The sequence below is a fragment of the Gopherus flavomarginatus genome, chromosome 5, assembly GCF_025201925.1.
Source record: "Gopherus flavomarginatus isolate rGopFla2 chromosome 5, rGopFla2.mat.asm, whole genome shotgun sequence".
Taxonomy (NCBI): Eukaryota; Metazoa; Chordata; order Testudines; family Testudinidae; genus Gopherus; species Gopherus flavomarginatus.
The window spans coordinates 116,341,468-116,364,270 of NC_066621.1; the positions used below are offsets into that span (position 1 = coordinate 116,341,468).

Below are 22,803 nucleotides of genomic sequence, written 5' to 3' on the forward strand. Positions count from 1 at the left end.
GTAGGTTAGATAAATGTCTATCAGGGATGGTCTAGACAGTATTTGGTCTTGCCGTGAGGGCAGGGGACTGGACTCGATGACCTCTTGAGGTCCCTTCCAGTCCTAGAGTCTATGAATCTGTGGGTTGGAGGACTGGATGGAGCTCAGAGGCTGACAGCCCACCTCTGTTGTAAGTGCTATTGTAATACAAACAAATAAAATAAATTAGTACTGTGCTCTGAACAGTTTGGAAGAGGTGAATTACATCTTTTTGCTCAACTGGCTTATAAAATCCAAGGATGGGACTGATCTTTTGGGAAAAAAAAAACAAAAAACAAAAAAAACCCAACATAACCTGTACTTTATCTCCTGGGTTTCTAGGATTGATGTCCTTTTTCCTCATGTATACTTTCATTCTTCCTTCCTAGCGCTTATGTTTTATAGCACAGTCAACAATACTGCTAAAGACCTTTACAAATCCAAAATATTCTATGGTACTAAGTTGAGAAGCTTTATGTATCATTTACCCTCCTTCCTATTTTTTTTTCAGTTGATCTTTGCGGTCCAGCCCAGTGCTTCTATGAATTACCTGGCAGGGCCAGTAATAAACATTACTAAATGGTGTGGCAGGAATCACCAGCTGGTACTGTTGCACAGAGTCTTAAAAAGTTCTTTTTCTTAGTTTGCCAGCAAATTTTTAGTCTCCGAAGGACTGCTCTGGTGGTAGTTTCTGATTCAGATTGTTTGGGAAAGCTGTGAGTTTCTATTTGTTAATGTAACTAGAGTCAGTTCTTGATGCAGATTTGCTCCCTGGGAGCCAGACACTGGTTTTTGGGTGGAGATTCATGAAAGGAGGGGATTGCCTGGGTCCCATTTGACCATCTCTCTTCCATGATTGGTATGTGTGTGTGTAAATAAAACAAGTTGCACTGAGAATGTTCTTATGTTCCATGTTGCTGATTTCTCCCCATATTAGGAATCCAAACAACCTTCTCGTGCTGCTGAAATGTAGCCACTCTTGACTTTCTGCACAATGCCTAATTAACTTGTGGAATTCACAGGCTGTATGTTATTACTGAAGCCAAGACTTAGCAAGACTCAAAAGATTAATGTCTGTGTGGTTAATGTGGAAAATATGTAGGTGTTACCTAGGATCTTTAAAAAATGGCCCAAGAAAGTGCTGCCTAGAATTAGGAACAAAATCTTTTGTCTGGTAGGTTCTTCCTTATATCTTTGTTAATGTATCTTACATCTTTTTCTGAAGCCTCTTGTTGGAGACATGATACTGGCCTAGTTGGATAATTGATCAAACTGGACACAGGTGGTCTTAGGAAATGCCACTGCTGTCTAATACCCATATTTCATTACTAACAATAGGGAAGGACAAAGTGAAAAATCCTATATCTTTAAAGTACAAGGGCATTTGGGGAAGCAGAATGTTACCTAACCTGCAAGGAGGCTGGGACATCACAATTAACACTTGCAAAAAGGGTCTTAGGTTCTCAAATCTTTAGGGGTTGGACACCTCCCCAGGGGATGCTCTGACTTCCAGGGTTTCACTTAGAGGTGCTGTCAGTTTCGGGGAAGATAGGGTAGGGGATAGACAGAGGGGACTCTTGCCTGTCTGCGCTGAATCTCTTATTCCCTCCAAAGAGCCTCTCCCTCTAACTGTCCCTTTTAGTGAAAACTGCTTGCTGCTAGCCCCCACTCCTTTTCTTCTCTGCAGGAAGCTGCAAGGGAGGGTAGTACATTTCTCTGGCCAAAGCTGTAGTCTTGGAATCCGTCCTGAAGAGCAGGCTGTCTCCTACTTGCTTGGGGAAATGGGACTACTTAATTGCTGTACTGGGAGCTATAGGAGAGGATTTATCCTTGTAGAGGGGAAGAAGCTAGTGTAAGGGGATAGGATCACACATTGGGAGCAGGGAGAGTGGTAAGTGCCAGGATGAATACATTTGTTGTCCATTCCTCTGTGCTAGTTTATTGAAGAGAAGGACGCCCATTCTTAATGTGTCAAGCTTTAAAGATTGAGCTAGCAACTACTGAATTTCTTTACTGAAAGCTGGCACCTCCGGCCGCATATCACTCCTAGCATTGTGTTGGGCCATTGGGATGAATACTCAACCAGAAGGAAGAGTGTCCCTCACTGAGTCGTTCCTACTATTGTATGCTACAGAGTGCACTCTAGCACTGCATTGGGGTCTACAGATTCAGTGCGTCACTTTGAGTCACCATACTCTTCGCTGCACTTAGACTTCCAGGGAGGTCTTTCTGTTTATTTTGGGTATTCATGGAGATCCACCTGCCATGGTGTGTGTTGTCTCCCACCCAAGTGCAAACCCAAATCTAATGAGGAGAGACCAGGGTGAATTGGAAGATTCGTAGTAATTCACCCATTTTCCTAGAAAATTAGTTGTATAGTCTTGCATCTGCCTTTGCTTGCCGGAAGCCCATAAAGTACCATGCTGTGACTTGCACCCTGCTAAGAACACCAAAAATTAAAAAATACAATGTACTTAGCCCTGTGGCTCCACAACACAACAGAGCAGACCCCTCCTCAGCTGCTGCTGGAATGAGAGTTGGTACATCCACTCCTGTTGGCAGGAGTACTAGGTTCAGCCTATCACCGTGATTGTCATAAAATTTCCCCTACAATATTAGCTACCAGACAAACGTGGGCAAGTTTAGCTAGAAAATTTAAATTTCATTTCCTTCTCACATATTTATGCTGTACTTTGGAGCAACTCCTTGTTGTAGTGACAATAAACTATTAATGAGGAGAGAATGGATGGATAAGGGGAAATTTGGTGTCTCAGATGATCTCAGAGGAGTAGTTTCTGCCATTCCAACCACTTCAACAGTACAACCCATCTGGTTTGGCTGCATGGCACTACCTGCAGCTTAAGCATTTCTTGAAGGACATATTGGGCCTATTGTACTGGGAGCCTCACAGAATCCATATTCTAGTGGAGTGCGCTCCATAGGTTCACCTGACCAGCTGCATTCTATTACGACTTCCTGGCCCAAAAGACCCTCCCTAATTTAAATTGCCTGCACGAGGCCTGGAATAAAGATTTGTGTATGTCCTTGAGCCCTAGATGATGGGGAAGTTCCCTGCAAAACAATAAAAATGCTACAATTGATCTACTGAATCAGCCTTCATTGTAGAAGATTATACTTCATTCATCTTGGCCCTTACATAAGTTACAATGCCTGGGCCTTCTTGATAAAACAGACAACTGCTGGAGTTCTGGATCTCCCAGAGCCACACTGGCTCACATGTTTTGGGGTTGTCTCAGGATACAGTCCTTTTGGCTAAGACTAGACCAGGATTCATATGAATGGATACCTTTTAAAAATTACTTCCCAGAACTGCTCTTGGGATGTATCCCATCATCTTGGGAACACTTCAGCTCATGGAGAGCTTGGTTCTCTAGAGCAGGGCTTGTAGCCAAATGATTTGTATTGCTTAGATGGAAGAGCAGACAGCCTTCAGGTATGGAAGCTTAGCACAGCTAGTTGGCTGTCCTGGCAGCTAAAGAGAAGATAAGGGTCTCAAGAAGAGGGACCTCAAAGAAATTTGAAAAGATTTGGTCTGACCTCTTAGAACTCTTTGATTAATTCCTAGCATATGGAAATGGAGATGTCTCTCTCCTTGACCCATCCTCCCCTTTTCCCCCTCCCTTCCCATTCCTCTTTTAAGAGCATGTGGTTTGGGTGGAATTAGCAGTAACTGTGAATCTGTAGTGAGTAGAGTTGAGAGGTGCAGTATGCTGGAAGCACTGACTGATTCAGTCACACTCACCCCCTCTGCCTGCCCAAAAGAGACCTTGGTGGCCTCACCATCTCTGGGCCAATGTGATTATGCACATATCTTCACCCTCTCCTATTTAGACTGTACTATGCCATAACCTTTGTGGGGGGTTGTTCATGGAGGAACTTATCTACAGAATAGAAAAACTACTGTTAGAATATGCTGTTTATTCATAGTCACTGTTGCATAGTGGGTTGATCTACAGCAGTGCAGTGGGAGACTAGGGTGAAGAAAGGGTCATCTCTGAGTTTCTACATAGTATCCTCACTCTCAACAAGAGTCTTCTCCTTTGCCGCTCCTGTTTTCTGCCTCCCTACATCTGTCTGCCTCACGGAGGAGTCACTCGTCATCTCATTTCAGCCTTGCCTGAAACCTCTTTCTCCCTTATTCTGTTTATTATTTAACACTGAGTTCACAGTACTTTTTGTGCAGAAAAGATTGTATTGTATGTTATAATGATTGAAGCTGGTATGGTATTTTTAGACAACAGAATGACTCTCTTTGTACACTTGATTTCTGTAATATGCAGTTAGTTTGACAGGGATTTAATTAGCAAAGATAAGAGGATAAACTCTTTCTGCCCAAAATGTGGATCTGATCTTGGATGACTCACCTACGGCTTAAAATATGGTTGATCTGAAACCACATGCAGTAATCTAGGAATAATTATCCTGTCAATTAAAGTAATTCCGCCGTTGTCACATTTTCTCTTAGAGATACGAACTTTAATGTGTTCAGTTGGTCGCCTGGGAAGAGTGTTGGGTTAATAAAGCTTGCTTTCACTTTGGTGTGTGCAACCATTCTTTACATCACCTTTGGATGGTTGAAAAGAGGTGGAAGGAACCATAGGTCATCTATCGTCTGCTTGTATGGCTGCCATCACCATAATGACTGAGAACCATGGTGTCTATTTGAAACAAGAAACCTTGGCCTTCATTCTGATTCTGAATCTCTCTCTCTATTCCCCTCCCACAATACTAGAGATCTGCTGTCTTATTTTAATGCACAGTGGTATGGTGAGAGGGGCTCTTGGACAAGGAAATCACCTTTTCATTTACTGCTCATCACAGTTAGGATGGTTTGCAGACAGGATTGCTTCTTGGATAGTTCCCGCTGGAAGACTGAGACGACAGAGTGCCTGCTTGAAATTGGCATTCACACATGATCTGTGAATTGGCTAATTTTGACATGTAGTTAGTTAAAAAATTATTACAGCCAGAGGAGTCATGACCTCAACTTTTCATCATCTCCATTGGATTGTGTGCCAGTTTGGAAGTGAAGAAGGTATGGGAAGTTTTAATTGTACCTGTGTGATTTATCCTCAGTCAGCTCTTTAATTTCTTCTGGCTGTCTGAGGTTTCCGACATGCTGTAAATTTCTCCAACTTTTTCATTATCTGCAATTTCTTTATGACTCATGAATCGGAGTGGAGAGAGAGTGTGGATTTACAGCGGAGATAAACATGTCCATAAAGTCTGTATCTGTGTCAGTAATTGTACTGCTGTCAGTGAGTGTCCTGTTTTACAGGCCTCTCTTGGGAAAGAAACACTTTGCTACCAGTGGCAGAGAAGTGTTCACTTTGATTTGCATTAACTTGCCAGGAGATTAGGTTGCAATGGTGGGGATGGAAATTGAGCCTGGACCTTGGGTTGCTATTTAAAAAAAAAAAAAAAAAAAAAAAAAGTGGTTTTTTTTTTGGGGGGAGGGGGCCTTTTTGTTTGTTTTGAGCAGGTGGTTGAGTTGCCCAGTAAGTGCGGAAAACAGAGAGAACGCACACTGTTCCTGAATGCAAAAATGGGGGAGAGGATGGATACAGTTTGCTAATGTTATCAAATATGATACTGCACATATGCATAAATTCTTCATTCCTACCACAAAGGAAATACAGTATCCAAGTAATCACTGTATCCTCCAAAAATACTGTACATAATATTGCATGGATGCTTTGGGGGTATTCTTCCTCTGCCTCAGGAAGAGTGGAATAAATATTTCTCAAAGCATCAAGAAAACTCTGGACACCCTTGCTTCCCCTCCTCCTCCCCCACCCCGCCCGCTACTCTTCTGTGGAGAATGCTGTTGTGAGTCTCAATGTAGAGTATTAATACTGCATCCTAAACCAGCCATTGATGGCTCTTTGCTGACTGTGGGAGGAGATGTGCACGCTCTTGGTGTCTGAAAAAAGGAAAAAATCTTTTAAAACACTTGTAAATGTGTCAAACATCCAAACTTCTGTCATTTCTCTTTCTTGCTATTTTCTGTTTGATGCCTGTTGTCACCACTTGTATACACAGAACCTCTTTTTGTTAGTTTTTGTAGTTTGGGGATATTTTTCTGGCCCTGGTACATTAAGATCCCACTCCTCCCCCCCCCCCCCCCCCGACCCCAACAACAAAATGAAAACTGGCTCTTTTTCTGACATTGCTGTATTCTTAGGGTTCAAAGTAACTTCAAAAATGCAGTAGTAAATGCAGCCTGCAGGCCAGATCCAGGCTACTTGCTTTATTTATTGTATTGCCACAACACATTCAGATTCTGCAGAAAGCAAGCTTTCATTTTTTAAAAATAAGGACTTATGGTTATGTAAATAACCTCTGAACGTGCACTGATGTAGGACTGTCTTAGATAGCCTGAAACAACAGCTCATACTGGAGAGATGTTAAATTCTTCTGTTCATTTTAAATAATTGTTGATTCTGAAGCCTAATCCTGACCCTACAGAAAGCAGCTTTTCAAATAAATCAGACACTTTTGCCCATCTGATTCCAGGACCTGAGCGTGCCAGCTGTGTGCACAAATCAGATGATGGCATGCACAGTTGCCCAATAGGTGGAAGAGATAACAGTGGTTTTAAAAGTACCTTGCATAATTTTTATCACTGAATGATGCTTAGTTAGTAACTTTACTAACTAAAACGTAGTTATAAGTGGCATACTCTACCCATGATCTTTGTGCAAATACCCTACATTTCCCCAGTTTTTGTAGCTGCTGTCCGAGACAGCTGATTTTTGAGACCAGTTCAGGAATCTATAAAGGCCACAGTTAAAAGGTACCTGAGCCAGGAACAACTGTCTTACCTTGTCCAAGCACTCTATTTTGGACTAGCTGGCAGTAAAAGTATGGCAGAAACCTTGCATTACAATTGCCCCAGCCTTACAGTCAGTTGAGAAAAAGAGCATGTCCCACAATCCCTGCTGGAGTTTGGTGGTGGAGGTGGGAGTGTCTAGAGCAGAGATCTGTGGCAAGAGGCCCTGCAAGTGTGAGAGTGGGCTGTGTCCCACAAGATGGTCCAAGTTACCATATACATGTCTTGGGAAGGAGAATGTGATCTCAGGCACCATGTTCTGACATTCTATCTTCAAAGGGCCCTCCTGTCACTCGACCTGCTCCACTCACATATTAAGCATATTAACGTCAGAAAAAGAAGGGGGTGTGGGGAAAAGCTCAGCCAGCTGTTAACTGGTGCCTTGTTAATGAATGAATGTCAAAAACTGAGCGACTGCTCTGACAAGGCTTTTGGGTCCTTGTGGCTGGTACGTGCTCCCCGTGTCCTTAGTTTCCTCCAGCTTCTCTCCCCTGCCCCTGACATTAACCAGTGCTTTACCTGTGTTGATCACAGCAGGGTTACCTGTATATTGATTTCCCTAAATTACATTTTCCTTCAGGTCTTGGCTCTTGCCAGGAAGGAGGAGAGTTTCTTCTCTCACAGTATGGCTAGCTGGACCTGCTTGAAGAAGAGCATTGTGTCCTATTGGATAAGGCATTAGACTGGGACTCAGGAGACATGAGGTTCAATTTGTGGCTCTGTCACTGGTTTGCTGGATAACCTTGGGCAAGTCACTTGCCCTCCCTGTGACTCCATTCTCCATCTGTAAAATGAGGATTGACCTCCTTTGTATAGTACTTTGGGATCACTGTACAAGAACTAGATATCATCAGTAAAGATTCTATCCCATGTACTGGTCATTAGTGTTTCCTCTCTGCTTCTGATGCCTGCCGCCGTGAAGGAGTAATTGGAGTTGGCTCTGGGATATCTCTGCATCTAGAAGATGCAGTGAAATGGGGATTTAGTGATGGAATGGGTCTGATCATTGATTTGTGAGACATTGAAGAAGTCATTAAATGCTTTTACCAAGGATTGGAGATAAGGCTTCTTCACAGACCTCATGGCCCAAGAGAGTAAATTTGTGCTCCTGGGGTGGAATTGGCTTTGGTAGGAAACAAATATTCATCTTTCAGTTTTACAGAGATTTAAATAGCTGTTCAGTGACACATTTGACTGGATATCTTTTAATTGGGAGACAGTGATGTTGCTCTCTATGCTCTGACAATCCTGCCTTCAGTCCAGCCTCCCTCTCTGCTTTCTTTCCCTGCTGAGGGGACTGAGCTGATCTTGGGGGCAGGTATCGGAGCGTCATCTTTCCACTTTTTCTACAATAGATCTTGTGATGCACACCCAATGCTGCATGGAAAGACTTAGTGGTTTGCCTCTAGCAGAACCTGCCTCTGTTTACTGGTGAGATCTTGCAGGAGCAGTAACACACATGTTGCCTCACCTTGCGTCCACAGACAGCCCTGAAGGCCCTGTTTCCATAATGTGGCTGGAGTAAGTCTCTGTGACAGTATCTGTAACTGGCTCATTAACTCCTGAGCATTAGAACAAGATAAAAATGCCCTAAAGGCTCTTATCTGATGACTGATGTAACCTGCTCAAAGCTCGAGTGCCATTAGTTTAAGTTTGCAATGCAAGTGCCTCTCTTGAGAGTAACGAGCACTGATTAAACCTGAAGTGTCCCCTGAGGGCTCTACAGCTGTCATGAAGGTGGTGGCTTCCCCCTCCCCAAAAGGGAAATCGAGGCCAGAAGTCCCACTGGGGCAGGCACTCTTTGAACCACCACGTGGCTGCCCCAGCTGTTCCATTTTGCCTAATGAATTGTTTTACAAGGAGAGGCTGGGTATTGTCATCACAAGCTGTCTTCTCTGGGGACAGAAGCCAGCCTGATAATGACTAATGTTAGTGATAGTAATTGAAGTCTGATGGCTCTCCAGGGGCTGGCATAGTGCTTAGAGAGCTGTCAGGCACTTGTGGCTGGTGCAGTCCCATGAATGCCTCAGAAACGTTTTTTAATTGCTTGACTTCCATAAGTATAGTTTCTGTGTTTTCTCCACATGGAAATACTCGTTTGCAAAAATCTTTAACGGGGTTACCCTGTGAGCCTTTTGACATTCTGCGCTGATGTGATTGTGGTGGGATCTGTGCCGTGTATTTCTGCCCCTGACTAGCGCTTATATGCATCCTTGCTTACTATCTGTGTGTGCTCTGTCCATCTAAGTTTATTGATTTTTACCCATATGTATGTTTAGAGCCCTGCATCTGTGGACTGTGTTTGTGGATCGGATGCGGATACAAATTTTGTATTCTCGCAGGGCTCTATGTATGTTTCCTTTCCTACCCTGGCCTTATGTTTACATAATGCTGATATAATGTGCCTGTGGATTATACTTGACATTACTAAAATATTTCAACTGGATTCCTAAACATGAGGGGATCCCTGAGCCCTGTAGGGCAGAGTCAGCTGGTCAGCAGTGCAGTCGTTTGCATTTTGTTGGGTGTTTAAACCTGAATGTAATGTTAAATGAAAAGCCTTTGTATCTCAGCTAGACTGGCGCTGGGAAACAACAACTTCCCATGGACTTGGGCCAGAGTGCTGACTGGATCCTACTTGTAGTATTGAGTGAAGGTTTTCTGCTAATTGTCTAATTTAGTGTGTACACAGCCATGGATTTGGGAAACAAATTATGAGTAGTTAGAATGGGTAATCATGGTCTTTAAGTAACAGCTTGGATCCCAAGGTGGCTTCTCTTGGTTGCTTACTACAGTGCCCTGCTGGGAATGGCAGGTAAAACCAGGCAGGTTACAGGAAAGTTTCATGCCAAATATAGGACAAACCAAAATTGTAGAAATACAGGAAGCAATTGTTGTTAGGAATACAGGAATTGCCATGCTGGATCAGACCAGCGTTTTATCTAATCCAGTCTCTGGTCTCTGACAGTGGATAGTACCACGTGTTTTAGTAGTTTAAAGAAGCCCATGGTGCACAATTGTGGAATAACCTACACCTAGGGAAAGTTTATTTCCAACCTTATCTGTTATTGTTTGTCTTATGCCGGGAAGCGTCATGGTTGATATAACCTTATGTTTTTTCATTCTCGCTGAAGTAGTGGTCAGGGGTGGCTCCAGGCACTAGAGTAGCAAGCGCATGCCTGGGGCGGCAAGTCACGGGGAGCGGCCTGCCAGTCACTGTGAGGGCGGCAATCAGGCAGCCTTCGGCGGGATGCCTGTGAGAGGTCTGCTGGTCACGCAGCTTCAGTGGCGGGTACACCGAAGGCGCGGGACCAGCAAATCACCCGCAGAAACGCCGCTGAATCCGCATGACCAGCGGACCGCCTGCAGGTGTGCCACCGAAGGCCACCTGAATGGTGGGAGTGGCAAAAACATAGAGATGCCCCTGGTAGTGGTGGATGTTGTTGTTATCTGTGTATAATCCTTCTTTGAATCCAGCTAAATTCTTTGTCTCAGTATCACATGGCTGTGAGTTCTGCAGATATGTTTTATATAGTTAACACAAATGTTTTAAGTTTGAGTTCCTTGATTGTCCCCATGGTCTTTTATTATGAGAGAGGGTAGGGAGCATCCAATCGGACTTCTTTGCACCATTCAATAGTTTACATACCTCTCTTCATCTCCTCTCTAAACTATATACTCCTAGTCTTCTTAGGGCAGTTCTACACTTAAGACGTTGCCGTGGTACAGTGACACCAGTGCTGCTGCCTCACTGCAGCATGTTAGTGAAGATGCTACTGTGCGGATGGGAGAGCCCCTGGTTATCTTAAAACACATTTTTGTACCAGGTTCATTCACTGATTGCCACTGCCTTGTTCCATTTTTGCTTGTTCTATTTCTTGTTACAATTTGAAGAACTATTAATTTCTGCAGAATTTAAGCTATAATTAAAAAGAAGCTTAGTCATTGTTGTGAAGAACCATCCACATGTGAACTGAGTATGACTGCTGTAATATTACCTTCCTGAAACTACAGATGGACAGCTCCAGTGCCTTTGCAACTCAGTTCATAGGCTTGCTGAGCCTCTGCAGAGTGAAATTAATATCTAGTGAGATTCAGCACTGCTATTCAGAGCCCTGTGGGTAGAAGTGATACTGTAGAGAATACATTTAATCTTGCAGCTACTTGAGGAAGCTATGAGCAGCTATAGAGAGATACTAGTGCTATTCACAGAATAAGAGGACCAACAAAGGAGGCTGGGAGAGGGATAGTGAAGGAGAGTCCCTCCTCCCCACCTCTTTTCAGCAGCCAGAAAGCATTGGAGTGGGGATAAAAAACAAAGTACCTTCTCTATTCTGTTTGTTAGGGGGGGACTGGAGCTTCAACTTTGTCAGATGTCCACTAATCAAGCAAGATCTAGGGGTCCTGGTAAAAATCCCAGCTGTTTGAAGGAGGATTGTTCAGCAGGGCATTGGCTCCAGAACCTCACTAGTGACCTCGCTTTCATCAGTCATATCTACTTCTGGCTAGCAGGTTTAGCTCTCCAGCTAAAAGGTGTTGGAACTTTTTCAAGCCCGGGCATACTATTAGAATGAGGTGAGAGTATTACTGCTGATGTGCCTTGTAGAATTTGAACTCCTTGAGACCTTTCAAGTGCATAGGTAATTCCAATGTTCCTTTGTCTATTTTGTATGTAGATGGACAGAGCAGGTTAGGGGCTTCCTCATTTTAAAAAGTGAACTGGGCAGATTTTTGAGTAGAGCTACTTGCAAGAGATGAAGTGAGAATTGTATGCTAAGAATAGATCCAATCAGCTCTTTCAGAGAGTAGCACAAATCAAGACGAGCATTTAGAGATAGGTGAAGCATGAGGTTGGATGGGGTGGGCAGCAGGAATTCATTCTAGGTTTTATAAATTTGCTGTGAGGCAATATTCATTGCCATGTTTTCTCTGTAATGCAGAGGTATTACTCTGCCTTATCACAGCTTTTATGTTCTGCTCTCTCTGTCCTGGAACCTTTAACAAAGAGGAGCATGACATGAGTAGAACAGGAAAAGAGCTTCAGCTGGAAATTGCTGATTCCACCCAACCCTCTTTCTCTAAGTGTAGATGGAACAATTAATACTTTCTCTCTTTCTTCTGGTTTTCGTTCTCTTTGAGGGTTGCTGTTCACATTTTTTCTTCAAGAATATGGGCCTTTCACCAGGGCTGACCAAGGTGGAAAGGGAAACGAGCAGGGTGCCATGTTCAGGGAGGGGACGAGAATGAAATTAATTTCCAGTGTTCAGGCTTAACTCATGCTTATAATCTCTTTCTCATGGTTCTTATAAACCACCACCACCACCACCTTTGAAATCAATGGACATACTCCTGTTGACTTCAAGAAGAGTTGGAATAGTCCCATACTGATACCTGATTCAACGACAGGCTTTTTCTTTATGGTTTTAAATGCTATTGAATATTCTTCTGTGTTGAGTATGGGGATTCCTTTGGCCTTCACCTCTCCAGTGAAAATCACCCTGTTGCCAGCACAGAGTGCCTGAGGGGGCCAACAGCGGGGTTCGTTGCCCAGTGTGCATTGCGCCAATGAACACACCAGGGTGGAGAAGCAGACAAAATTTATTTGAGATCTCAAAGTGGTGCAAGGAGACTGGCACGTCTCAGATCAAGCACACTAATACAAGCAGGCTCTTCCCTTTTATACCCCAGTTGTTTACTGTAAAATTTTTCTTCTTGCTGACTAGCTCATCCCCTGCTCCCCCCTTCCTCTTCTATCTAGCTGCAGTGTTCTGCTTGCTTAATCTTTCCTCCTCACCTTTCTGTTATAGGCAAGTACACCTTATCTGAAGTGGCCTTGAGCTGCTTTCAGCCTGTTGCAGCTGATAGCTTACTGCTTACACCACAGTTTCACAGCTGCTGGCATTTTAGGTCGGTTAAAGTTCAACATGGAGGGGCTTTGGTTCATTTTGGCCTAGAGCAGGAGGGCTTCATCGATACTTGTGATCTTCCACCCTCCCGAGTTACCTAGGGTTATGCCTAGTGACACTAACAACCCCTTGAAGACGCTTGATTTTTTTAAAGAGCTAGCTTCTGCCTGATGGAAGAGCTTTAAAAAGGCATTCTGGAAAATGTAGTTTTAAATTGAAAGCCAAAATGATCCATAGGAAATAGTCACTGGGACTTTATGAGAGGGTACTCTGGGAATTGCGTCCCACTAAAAGGGAAGGATTTTCTAGGATTCACTGAGTCATGGCCTGACTGCTGAAGGGAGTGCTTAGCACCATAGCCAGAAGATTGCATATGCTGCATTTTCTCATCATATTCACTGTCAGTTGCCCCCCTTCTTTCAGTGAAACACTGACTGTTATACGTCTATTTTGGTAATAAAACCCTACTTTGTTTCCATATAAAAGGATGTTTTGAAGGCTGTCTTTTTTGTGAATTTTTTAATCTCCAAGAGATTGACACTCCCTGGACATCCAACAACCTCAAGCCTTAATAACAAGGCTGACAAATTAGCATGCAGGAAGCTAGTCTCAAACAACTTGCAGTGTTATAACAAATGCCTCAAACACATGGAAAGACGGACTTATGGCTGATGTTGTCCAGCTGTTCCATCATTGCGTTTGATTTTTTTTTCTGATGTCCCAGAACAGTGAGTGAATTGACACATCCGTTTTTTGCAGAAATTTTCAACCATGGTGTGGAGAAGATAAAGTTGCATTTACTCCTTTTCATGAATATAAGACTGACTGCTTAGTTATTTGAATTTTGTGTTCGTTCAGTGAATTTCCTCTTTTTCATCTTACATCTTTGGGATCCTATACCTACTCAGTAGTAACATGAAGGAAGGAAAGAAAACCCGCTCGACACCTGACATAATCCTTCTGTTGGGTAAACAGAGATTTTGGTTTACAAATTAATCTTGAGAAAGTGTTGTTACTGAATGGATTGTTACATCTTAGTCTAGAGATTGATGGTGATTTTAAGAGATCTGCTGTTGATTAAACAAATTTCTGCATTGTATTTTACTGAAAGACAACACAGCTTTTGGAAACAAAAAGCCCAACAAAACATTCAAACAAATAATTATCTTAGGCACCTTCATTGTTCTATGCAGTCATCGTTTTGCATTTATAGGAACAACTACCCATGTAGCACTTCATACATGGGTGATTACTACACATCTAGCACTTCATCAAACATTTATTTTAAGCTGCACAATGGTAGTAAATGTTTTGGTGCCATTACAATCTGTCATGGAAAGCTTGACTTGTCAGATCATTGGTGACCTGCAGCAAATACAGTGTATTGTCTCAGCCCTTTTATGTGTGCGTGGACAGAGTTAGTGAACATGCCCAATAGCAGATTATTAAACCTCTAAGGCTCTACAAGTGATTTGACAAACACTGAGTTTATTAAACCCCACATTGAACTATGAGTTATTAAAATGTGCTTGCATCTACATTGCCTTAGGGTTTGATCTCAGATCTCCTCATCTAAGCAGGATCAAGTTTGGTCAGTAATTGGATGGGAATCCACTAAGTAAAACTCAGGTGTTGCAGGAAGAAATGTTGGTGATTCTGTAGACAGTGCTTTTCTCTCTGAGTAAGTACCGAACTATTACCCCATCACGGCTCTAGGGGGCTCTGTAATGTTGGAAATGTTGTATTTTGGATGAGATGTATGACAAAGGTCATGATGACTTGGGGTCAGTAATCCCATACATTTTTTGTAAGGGTGGGATATTAACCTCAGTTATCATGGGCAAAATACCAGCATAGGTAATTACAATCTAATTTTCCCAAGCAGCATCAATTAAAACAAAAGCTAAGAGGGATCTTATCTCTACTATGTTGTGTAGTGCTGATGTACGTTTAAACAGCTGCCACATTCTTCCACAGGGGTAACTAAGTAGTGGGGGAAGTGATTCCTGTGTACGTACTGTATGAAACTATGTAAAAGGCACGAGAAAAAGTCTAGTGTAGGTGTACTGAATGTGTATACAAGAGACCCATGAAATAATTATTCTATCACTTATTGAAACCATGTACATTAGTGTCCAGCGACACACAAAATATACAGCAGAGTAATAGGCATTCCCCATTAAGTTGTGTGAAACTGTGCATTTCAGAAAGGGAAGAATGATACCTATAGTAGACTGTGCCCTATACTTGTAAACCTGGCGTTCTGAATTGTACAGAAAGCTTATCCTATATTCTGCATTGAGGTCTGTTGATTATGTGATACTACAGTGGGAGAGACTGGAAATTCTGTAGCAGATTCATGTAAATTAAAATGGCAATTTTAAATGACTTCAGTACAAAAATGAATAAAGCAATAAATACAGTAGTGGAATGTTTTCCGTCGTGTTACTAAATTCTGTTCTCCTATGTCTGTGTTTTCAGTATATGCTGTCATACAAGATCAATGCATAACTCCCTCGTAGAAGCTGCCAGGGAGGAAACTGAAGATTTTGGCAGCTAGGTGGGGACACTTGAGGCTTTTGACAGATGGACAGGCAAAGGAGGCAGTTTGGGATTGTGGGTTGAGTACTTCACCTATATGATAAAAGGATCAGCAATGTTATAGTTGACCATGTTGACACTGAAACCTAAATAAAACAATTTAAGTAATAAACACTTTATTGGTATAAATGGAGCAATCCACAGCTCTCAGAGCAATTGTTTCTGACTGACTGAAGAATCAAGAAGACAACAGAGCATTGCTTTCCCTGGGAGACATGAACAGAGAGTGTATCTTCACAACCGTAAGGACTAGAAAACAACTTTTCTTAAAAGGAAAAGCTTAGACTCTTGAGCAAAATTCAGCAGCAAGGGGTGGATTATGTTGCAGATGCCGGTGCAGATTCTACACAGTTGTGAAATGCATGTGGCCCTGCTTAGATATTCTCTGTATAAGCAGAAGTTTGTGTGTTGATAATAAGAAAACTATGCTGAATTAGGCCTTGATTCAGGAAATCACTTTAAATATATGCTTAAGTGCCACTGAAGTCATGTTTAAGTTCTTTGCTGAATCAAGTCCTGTAACTTGCTCAGGACTGGTTTCTGTCATGTTCTGTAAAGGCTATATAAATACTGTAGCCTGAAATCAATATTGTGAATTCACAGCTGAAGGAAGTCATTGCGATGTACCGTGGCAAGATTTAAGAAGGGGTCGGATAACTTTATACCAGTTGATGACATTTGTAGGTCTGAAAGCTGTGATGGATTCAGGGCACTGTTTGTCCAAAGTCACAATCTGATTACTTTTATTGGGCTTGTTTGATCATATCACAGCTGTGCATCAATTTCCAATGGTGCCTAATTGGGACCGCCGTACTGAAAAACACAATGGAGAAATTATATTTAGATCTGTTTTTCCTATTTTTTCTTATCCTTTTTCTAGAAACTACTTTCACAGTGGAAAGATACTTTGTACAGTCCGCCAACCCCCAAATTTTTTAAAACTTTTTGTTTAATTGAAATGTAAATTAATGAATGCATATTAGTAAGAATTAAGCTGCTGGTTCATTTCTGAGACAGTTGACAGCACTTGGATCCTGCCAACACATCTGACGCATGCATCAGTAGTTTACTCATACTCACCCTTTCACGGTATACTGCTTTAATGATGAGGAAACTCAAATCTAAAGCTCCAGGGTATGAGCCAGTTGCAACAGGGGTCAGGAAGAAATTTATCCTATGTGCAACATTGTGCATTTAGCCAGGTGCACTTTGTGTGACTTTTTTTTCCTTACTCTGGGGCATCAGTTATTGATCCCTGCTAGATGGGCCAGGTAGCTGATCCAGTATGTCAAAGTCTGTGACTTACGACGGCTGCTTTTTTTTTTCCTATAGTCAGCATTGTAGGTCTGGTCTAAACAGAGTTGCACTGGTTTAACTAAAGTTGTGATTTTAAACTAATTTAGTAAATAGCACAAACTCGCACATGGAAACTCTTAAAGAGATTTAAATCTGGTTTATAGTTTGTCATGCATCTGTAAACTTAACCAGTTTAAAACTGGTTTAACTAAATCAGTTTTTTATTTGATTTTTAGATAAATCAGTGTAACTTCTGTTTAGTAAGGTTCTCTGTAGACAAGACCTTAGTGTAGCATCCTCAGTCTCCATAATTTAAGCAATGAGTGCGTTAGTTATGAGTACTTTCTTGGTCAGTTAAAGACTAGATCAGAGCATTAAAGTCACAGGACAAAAATAGTGATTTGTCTAATAACAGTGACTCAGAAATGGCTATTAGAAGGACACTCTCAAATAATTTAAGCAAACTTTATCTGTTTCCAAATAACATCTTAGTTAATTAGTGACCCTGTCAATTTACAATCTAGACAATTATTTTAGAAATGAAATAAAAGAACTCTTGGACACTACACCTGCCTCTGGACATCTTGACAGTTTTTGTGGTTGAGCAGACCCATTTTCCTATTTTCCAGAAAAGATTTTTCTCTTTCCAGTTGCTTTGTTAAAAACTCACAAAACAACAAAGGAAATGGTAAAATGACTACACACAAATAGGGAGTGGGGGGAAGAGAGAAGAATATTTTCCCCTAATCTCTCTTAATCATAGTGATCTCAGATGTTACAAGTAGTCGGTGTTAAAAAAAAAAATCAAATGTGTTTTTTAAGATGTCACTTGAAAATGAAAAGAGTTTAATTTTTTTATTTAGTTTTCACTATTTATGGCCCTGATTCTTCAGAGACCTATGTGCAAGCTTCACTTTACACATGTGAATAGTCCCACTGACTCAACTGGGACCACTCCTGCGCATAAATGTAAGCACATGCATAGGTCTTTGCAGGATCAGGGCCTATGTTTGCTTACCTTTTGCATTTTGCTCACTTTGAAGTAGAAGAGTAGAGGTGGTGGTTGTTTTTTAGTCAGTTTCACTTTCTGATTATTTTGAAGTAACATAGTGCTGCCAAGTACAGTGGGGTGTTTGCCTTAAAATTCCAGTGGCAACAGTTAAATAATGAAAACAATTCTATTGGTCTTTATTTTTCCAAAATCTGAATTTTACAAAATCAGTATTTTGGCCTGAATGGGACCTGACGGTCCCTTTAAAGTTATTCTAAATCTCTTACGTTAAAATTTCTTGGAAAGTATTTTTGTTTTCCCTTACTCTGTGATTTCACTGAGGTTCTTAACCTTACTCAGTTTAAGAACCGCTTTTCAACCAATCCACATTCAGTGTCCTTGGGATTACAGTTTTAATAGTTGTAAAGGGTAATAATACCCACTTTGTGACAAATAATCTAATGAATTCTGGTACGGCAGGTTCTGTGGCCCTAAATCCATTGACCATGCTAAGGGTCACTGCAGTGCATTTCCTAGGATGAAGCAGCATGCTTCCCAGTAGCTAGTCTGCCTGCTGCTTTCCTGTTAGAATTCAGCATGCCAAGCCCACAGCACCCCTGTCTCTCCTGAATGGAATTCAAAAAGACACTTAAATTTCCATAAATAAATTAGGAATTCAGTGCCTTCTTCCGGCTAATCAGGGCAGGCTGATAAACCTTGCTAGCTGTTTAATAAATGAATTGTGACTGATTACCTATTAATATGGACGCCTCAGGAATTCACCCTGGGGGAAGCAGAGCAGTGAAATAGAGAGGGGCACGGCCCCCTGGGAAATCAGAGCTTCATGTTTGCAGCTTAAATATCTCTGTGAAGTATCAATAAGGAGGTAATTGAATTTTGAACACAAACATGAGCGCCGGATGGATGAAGGAGAGGGGGGCTCTGATCATCTCTTCTATGCCCCTTCATACTCCCCTCCCCTTTCCCTTAGAGACCACTCTAGTGAAGATAGATGCTAAATCCATTAAATAAAGATTAGACTCTGTCGTGGTAGAAAATGGCAGCTTAGCTAGATCCCTGGGCAAATTGGGACCTTTAGCAATGCAGAAAATTAAAATATACATTTTTAACAAGTATGGTATCGGCACTGTAATAATGAGTGCGTGGCTTGTGGGGTTTGCTCACCTTTCAGAGCTGCTTTTGTTTGGCTAGATCACTTCCTCTTGTTTTCAATATCAGCCTGTTTTGTTTCTCTGAAGCAGAGAAGACAGTAGCTTTTTTCACATTCTGTCCTAGTGTTTTCTAGGACCCTGTGGTTTGCTTGTAATTAGAGTTTCATGAGGGAGAGCAATACTCTGGTATTTGAATAGAGCAATACGCTGTTCAGTTCCAGGATGTCCAATCATAGGTACTTGAAGGGTAGTTGGAGAAGACAAGAGAAGGGATTAGAGGCAGAAATAAATCTAGATGCTGTTTTACATGGTCCTTGTTTCTTAAACATAAGGCTTTTGGTTTCTTGTTTCCTTTGTTATAGGCCAAGTGAATTTCTAGTATGGAGAAGGGGGAAAATTTAGCATTAGGACTTGTATCATAAAATGTTAATGTTTTTTGTGTGTGATGCAATGAGTGTATGAAATAAAGCTGAATTGGACCATAAGTGGGTTAAGTGCCCTCCTTCCTATATATACTTAGACTCAGAATTATGCACCAGGCCTTATTCACATGTGAAAGTGTCACAGTCTCCATTGCAGCAAGGTCCTCAGATGCTCATAATAGGTCTTCAGCTTCCATGCATCTGTAGGGCAGAAGCACAACTGGAAGGAAGAGACTATCTTATTAAAAAGCTTGTCAGTCTAGTTTTACCTCTTTAGGTGAATGAGATGCTCCTGCATCAGAGCTAGACAAAACAACTATGTTTTTTCTCTTTAAAATGGGGATAGCTCAATGGTTTGAACATTGGCCTGCTAAACCCAGGGTTGTGAGTTCAGTTCCTGAGGGGGCCATTTAGGGCTCGGGGGCAAAAAATTGGGGATTGGTCCTGCTTTGTGCAGAGGGTTGGACTAGATGACCTCCTGAGTTCCCTTCCAAACCTGATACTCTATGATTTCTCTGATCATCTTTGACCTGTCTGGCTTCAGAGAGCTGAGGCCTAATGAGTATTCCCAGTGGGAAAGTTCTTGCTCCTCTGGACATCTTATCCCAGAGGGATTTTTTCTTTGTTTCTTTCTTTTCCAATGTCTGCAGCTGTGCTTACATCTTCCTGGCAGCCCTTCCATGAAGAGTGCAGGCTATGAAGAGAAGGCAAAGACGTGTAAGGCAAGGACTTGTTCCTTGTGCTAGTCCCCTGTAATTCAGTATTAGGCAGAGTGCTTTGCATATTCTGTCAGTCTAGCATATCACAGCACCACTTCCGTGTCTGCAACCCCATCTCTAACTCCAGCAACCCAGTATGCATAAACTTTGGTACCAGATCCATCTGTTGGAGAGTACCCAGTTTCTTCTGCTCCCTACTGAGGGCAGAACAGAAGTTGGCCATTGGCATGGCAGTTGGAAAAAAAACCGTGAAAGTGCTTGGACCTGCTTCAAAGACCACAGATGCAGCAAGGGGTCTAGAAGTCACTACTTCCAATCCCTTGGCCCCTAGGGGTCAGAGAGTAACTATGGGCCACTGGAGACATGAAGCAAGTGAGATTCTATTCCCTTTCCATCTGCTTCCTTCCCTCCCCATTTGACAATTGGACACCCCAGTCCTGGATCCCAGTGGCTTACTCAGTTGTCTCCTGGCCTGGAGATTCCCCAGATTGAGTCAACAGTGATTTCTTCATTCAGCAAAACTTTTTGAGGTGGCAAATTATTCCCTCTGAGCTGGCTCAGCCTTAAGCATTGCCCTTTGGTAGCATCCAGCTGGTTATATCCCTGTGGGATTTCTCTTCATGGGCTAGAGGTTGTCTTGTTGAGGACACTGCCCCCGTGAGCAGATAGATTAGGATGCTTACAGAGCAGCAGTTACCCCAGGAAGTGGGCAGTATCTCCCTCTTAGACTCTCAGCCATAACTCTTACCCAAAAGGAATGTCACTGAGGTTATTTTCTTAAAGAAATTACCAGAAAAGAAAGTTTTCTCTGCCTCCTCCTCCTCAATTGCACTCCTGCCACACTTCTGAGAAGGGAAAGAACAAGAAAAGCAAGGGAAAAAACCAACCTCAAAATGGTGCAGAAGTCTGAATCAAACTCTGTCTCATGGAAGAAGGGCCAGGATGAAGTAAACTTTTATGTGTCTTTCTAGCCCCCAGGAGTTCCAGATGCAACAGATGGAAATCTTGAAGACAGCTTAGGCTTCCATCTTGACAGCTATTTCCTGACTTTTGTCAACCTAAAGGAGGCTCATTTGTGTGTTCCCATTTGGCCACTTCAAATTTCTCCACTTCCAGTATGGATCTTGTAATTTCCTCTACTCAGTCACAGAATTGGAGAAATGTAGGGCTGGAGGGGACCTCAAGAGGTCATCTAATTAAGCCCCCTGCACTGAGGCAGGACCAAATCTACCTAGACCATCCCTGACAGCTGTTTCTCTAACCTGTTCTTAAAAACCTCCAGTAACACGGATTCCACTACCTCCCTTGGAAGCCTATTCCAGTGCTTAACTATGCTTCTAGTTAGAAAGTTTTTCCTAACATTTAACCTAAATCTCTCCTGCAGCAGATTAAGGCCGTTACTACTTGTTTTATTTCAGTGGACATGGAGAACATGTGATCGCCCTCCTCTTTGTAACACTCCTTAACTTATTTGAAAACTGTTGTCTGGTCCCTCCCCAAGCTCTCTTTTTTCAGGACTAAACATACCCAGTTTTATTAATGTTTCCTCATAGATCTGATTTTTTTAAACCTTTTATCATTTTTGTTGCTCTCCTCTGGACTCTCTCCAATTTGTCCACATCTGTGCTAAAGTATGGCTCCCAGATTTGGACACAGTATTCTAGCTCAGTGATTATCAAACTTTGTTTTTCCGGTGACCCAGTTGAAGAAAATTGTTGATGCCCATCACCCAACGGAGGTGGGGATGAGGGTTTTGGGGTGTGGGGGGGGCTCAGGGCTGGGACAGAGGGTTGAAGTGCAGGGGTGAGGGCTATGGGATGGGGCCAGGAATGAGGGGTTCATGGTGTGGGAGGGGGCTCTGGGCTTGGGCAGGGGGGTTGGGGGTACAAGAGGGGGGGTCAGGGCTCTGGGTTGGGAGTGCAGGCTCGGGGGTGGGGCTGGGGATGAGGGTTTTGGGGAGCAGGAAGGGACTCCAGGTTTGGGGCAGGGGATTAAGGCATGAGTTTCCTGCAGGTGGCTTCCAGTCAGCTGCTCAGCAGGCATGCTAAGCAGGCTTCCTGCCTGTCCTGGCGCCACAAACTGTGCAGCACCCCGGAAGCAGTCAGCAGCAGTTCCAGCTCCATGCGGCTTTCACTCCCAGGCACGCCCTCCCCCCAGCTGCCATTGGCCAGTTCCAGGCCCATGGGACTGCAGAGCTAGTGCTTGGGGCAGGGACAGTGTGCTGAGCCTCATGCCCCCCGCCCCCACCTAGGAGCTGGACCTCCTGCTGGCTGTTTCCAGGGCGCAGTGTTGTGTCAGAGCAGGTCATTAAAGAGCTCCTAATGCAGCCATATTGGCCTCTTACTATTCTTCCTGTCTTTCTTGAGCATCAGAATAGTTAATTGTTATGCCTTTTTTTAATATTGTCTCTTTGAGAAACTGCCAACTCTTCTGAACTCTTTTTTTCTTAGATTTTCTTCCTCTAGGACCTTACCTACCAGTTCTGAGTTTTTTAAACCAGCTTTTTTTGAAGTCCTTATTCTGCTGCTTTTACGCTTTCCTTTCATTAGATTTATGAAATCTATCATTCCATGATCACTTTCACTCAAATAATCTTTCACCTTCAAATTCACGACCAATTTCTTCCAGTTAGTCAGAATGAAGTCTAAAATGGCTGCCTCCCTGGTTACTTTCTCTCCCTTCCAAAACAAGGAGTTATCCCCAGAACATTCCAGGAACTTATTGGACATTTTTTGTTTTGCTGTATTACTTTTCCAACAGAGATGTGTTGATAGTTAAAGTCTCTCTTTGCTACTAGGTCTTGTGTTTTGGATATTTCTGTTGTT

At 42.5% G+C, this 22,803-nt stretch overlaps 1 protein-coding gene across 6 annotated transcripts in view; it reads left to right on the forward strand.

Annotated features, from left to right (window-relative positions):
- The window catches only part of LIN52 (lin-52 DREAM MuvB core complex component), a 72,401-nt gene that overhangs the window by 15,791 nt on the left and 33,807 nt on the right, over positions 1 to 22,803 (forward strand). For 2 of the 6 annotated variants that reach the window (XM_050955779.1, XM_050955781.1), the window contains one exon: positions 13,537 to 15,202. The exons of 3 other annotated variants lie outside the window; for them this stretch is intronic. Coding sequence is in view for 2 of the 3 variants with exons in the window: in XM_050955781.1 (XP_050811738.1) it covers positions 13,537 to 13,538 (2 nt within the window). In the remaining variant the exon portion in view is untranslated. Of the gene's footprint in view, positions 1 to 529; positions 1,261 to 13,536; positions 15,203 to 22,803 lie in introns of those variants that run through there. One more of the 6 variants, XM_050955777.1, reaches the window with a different exon arrangement.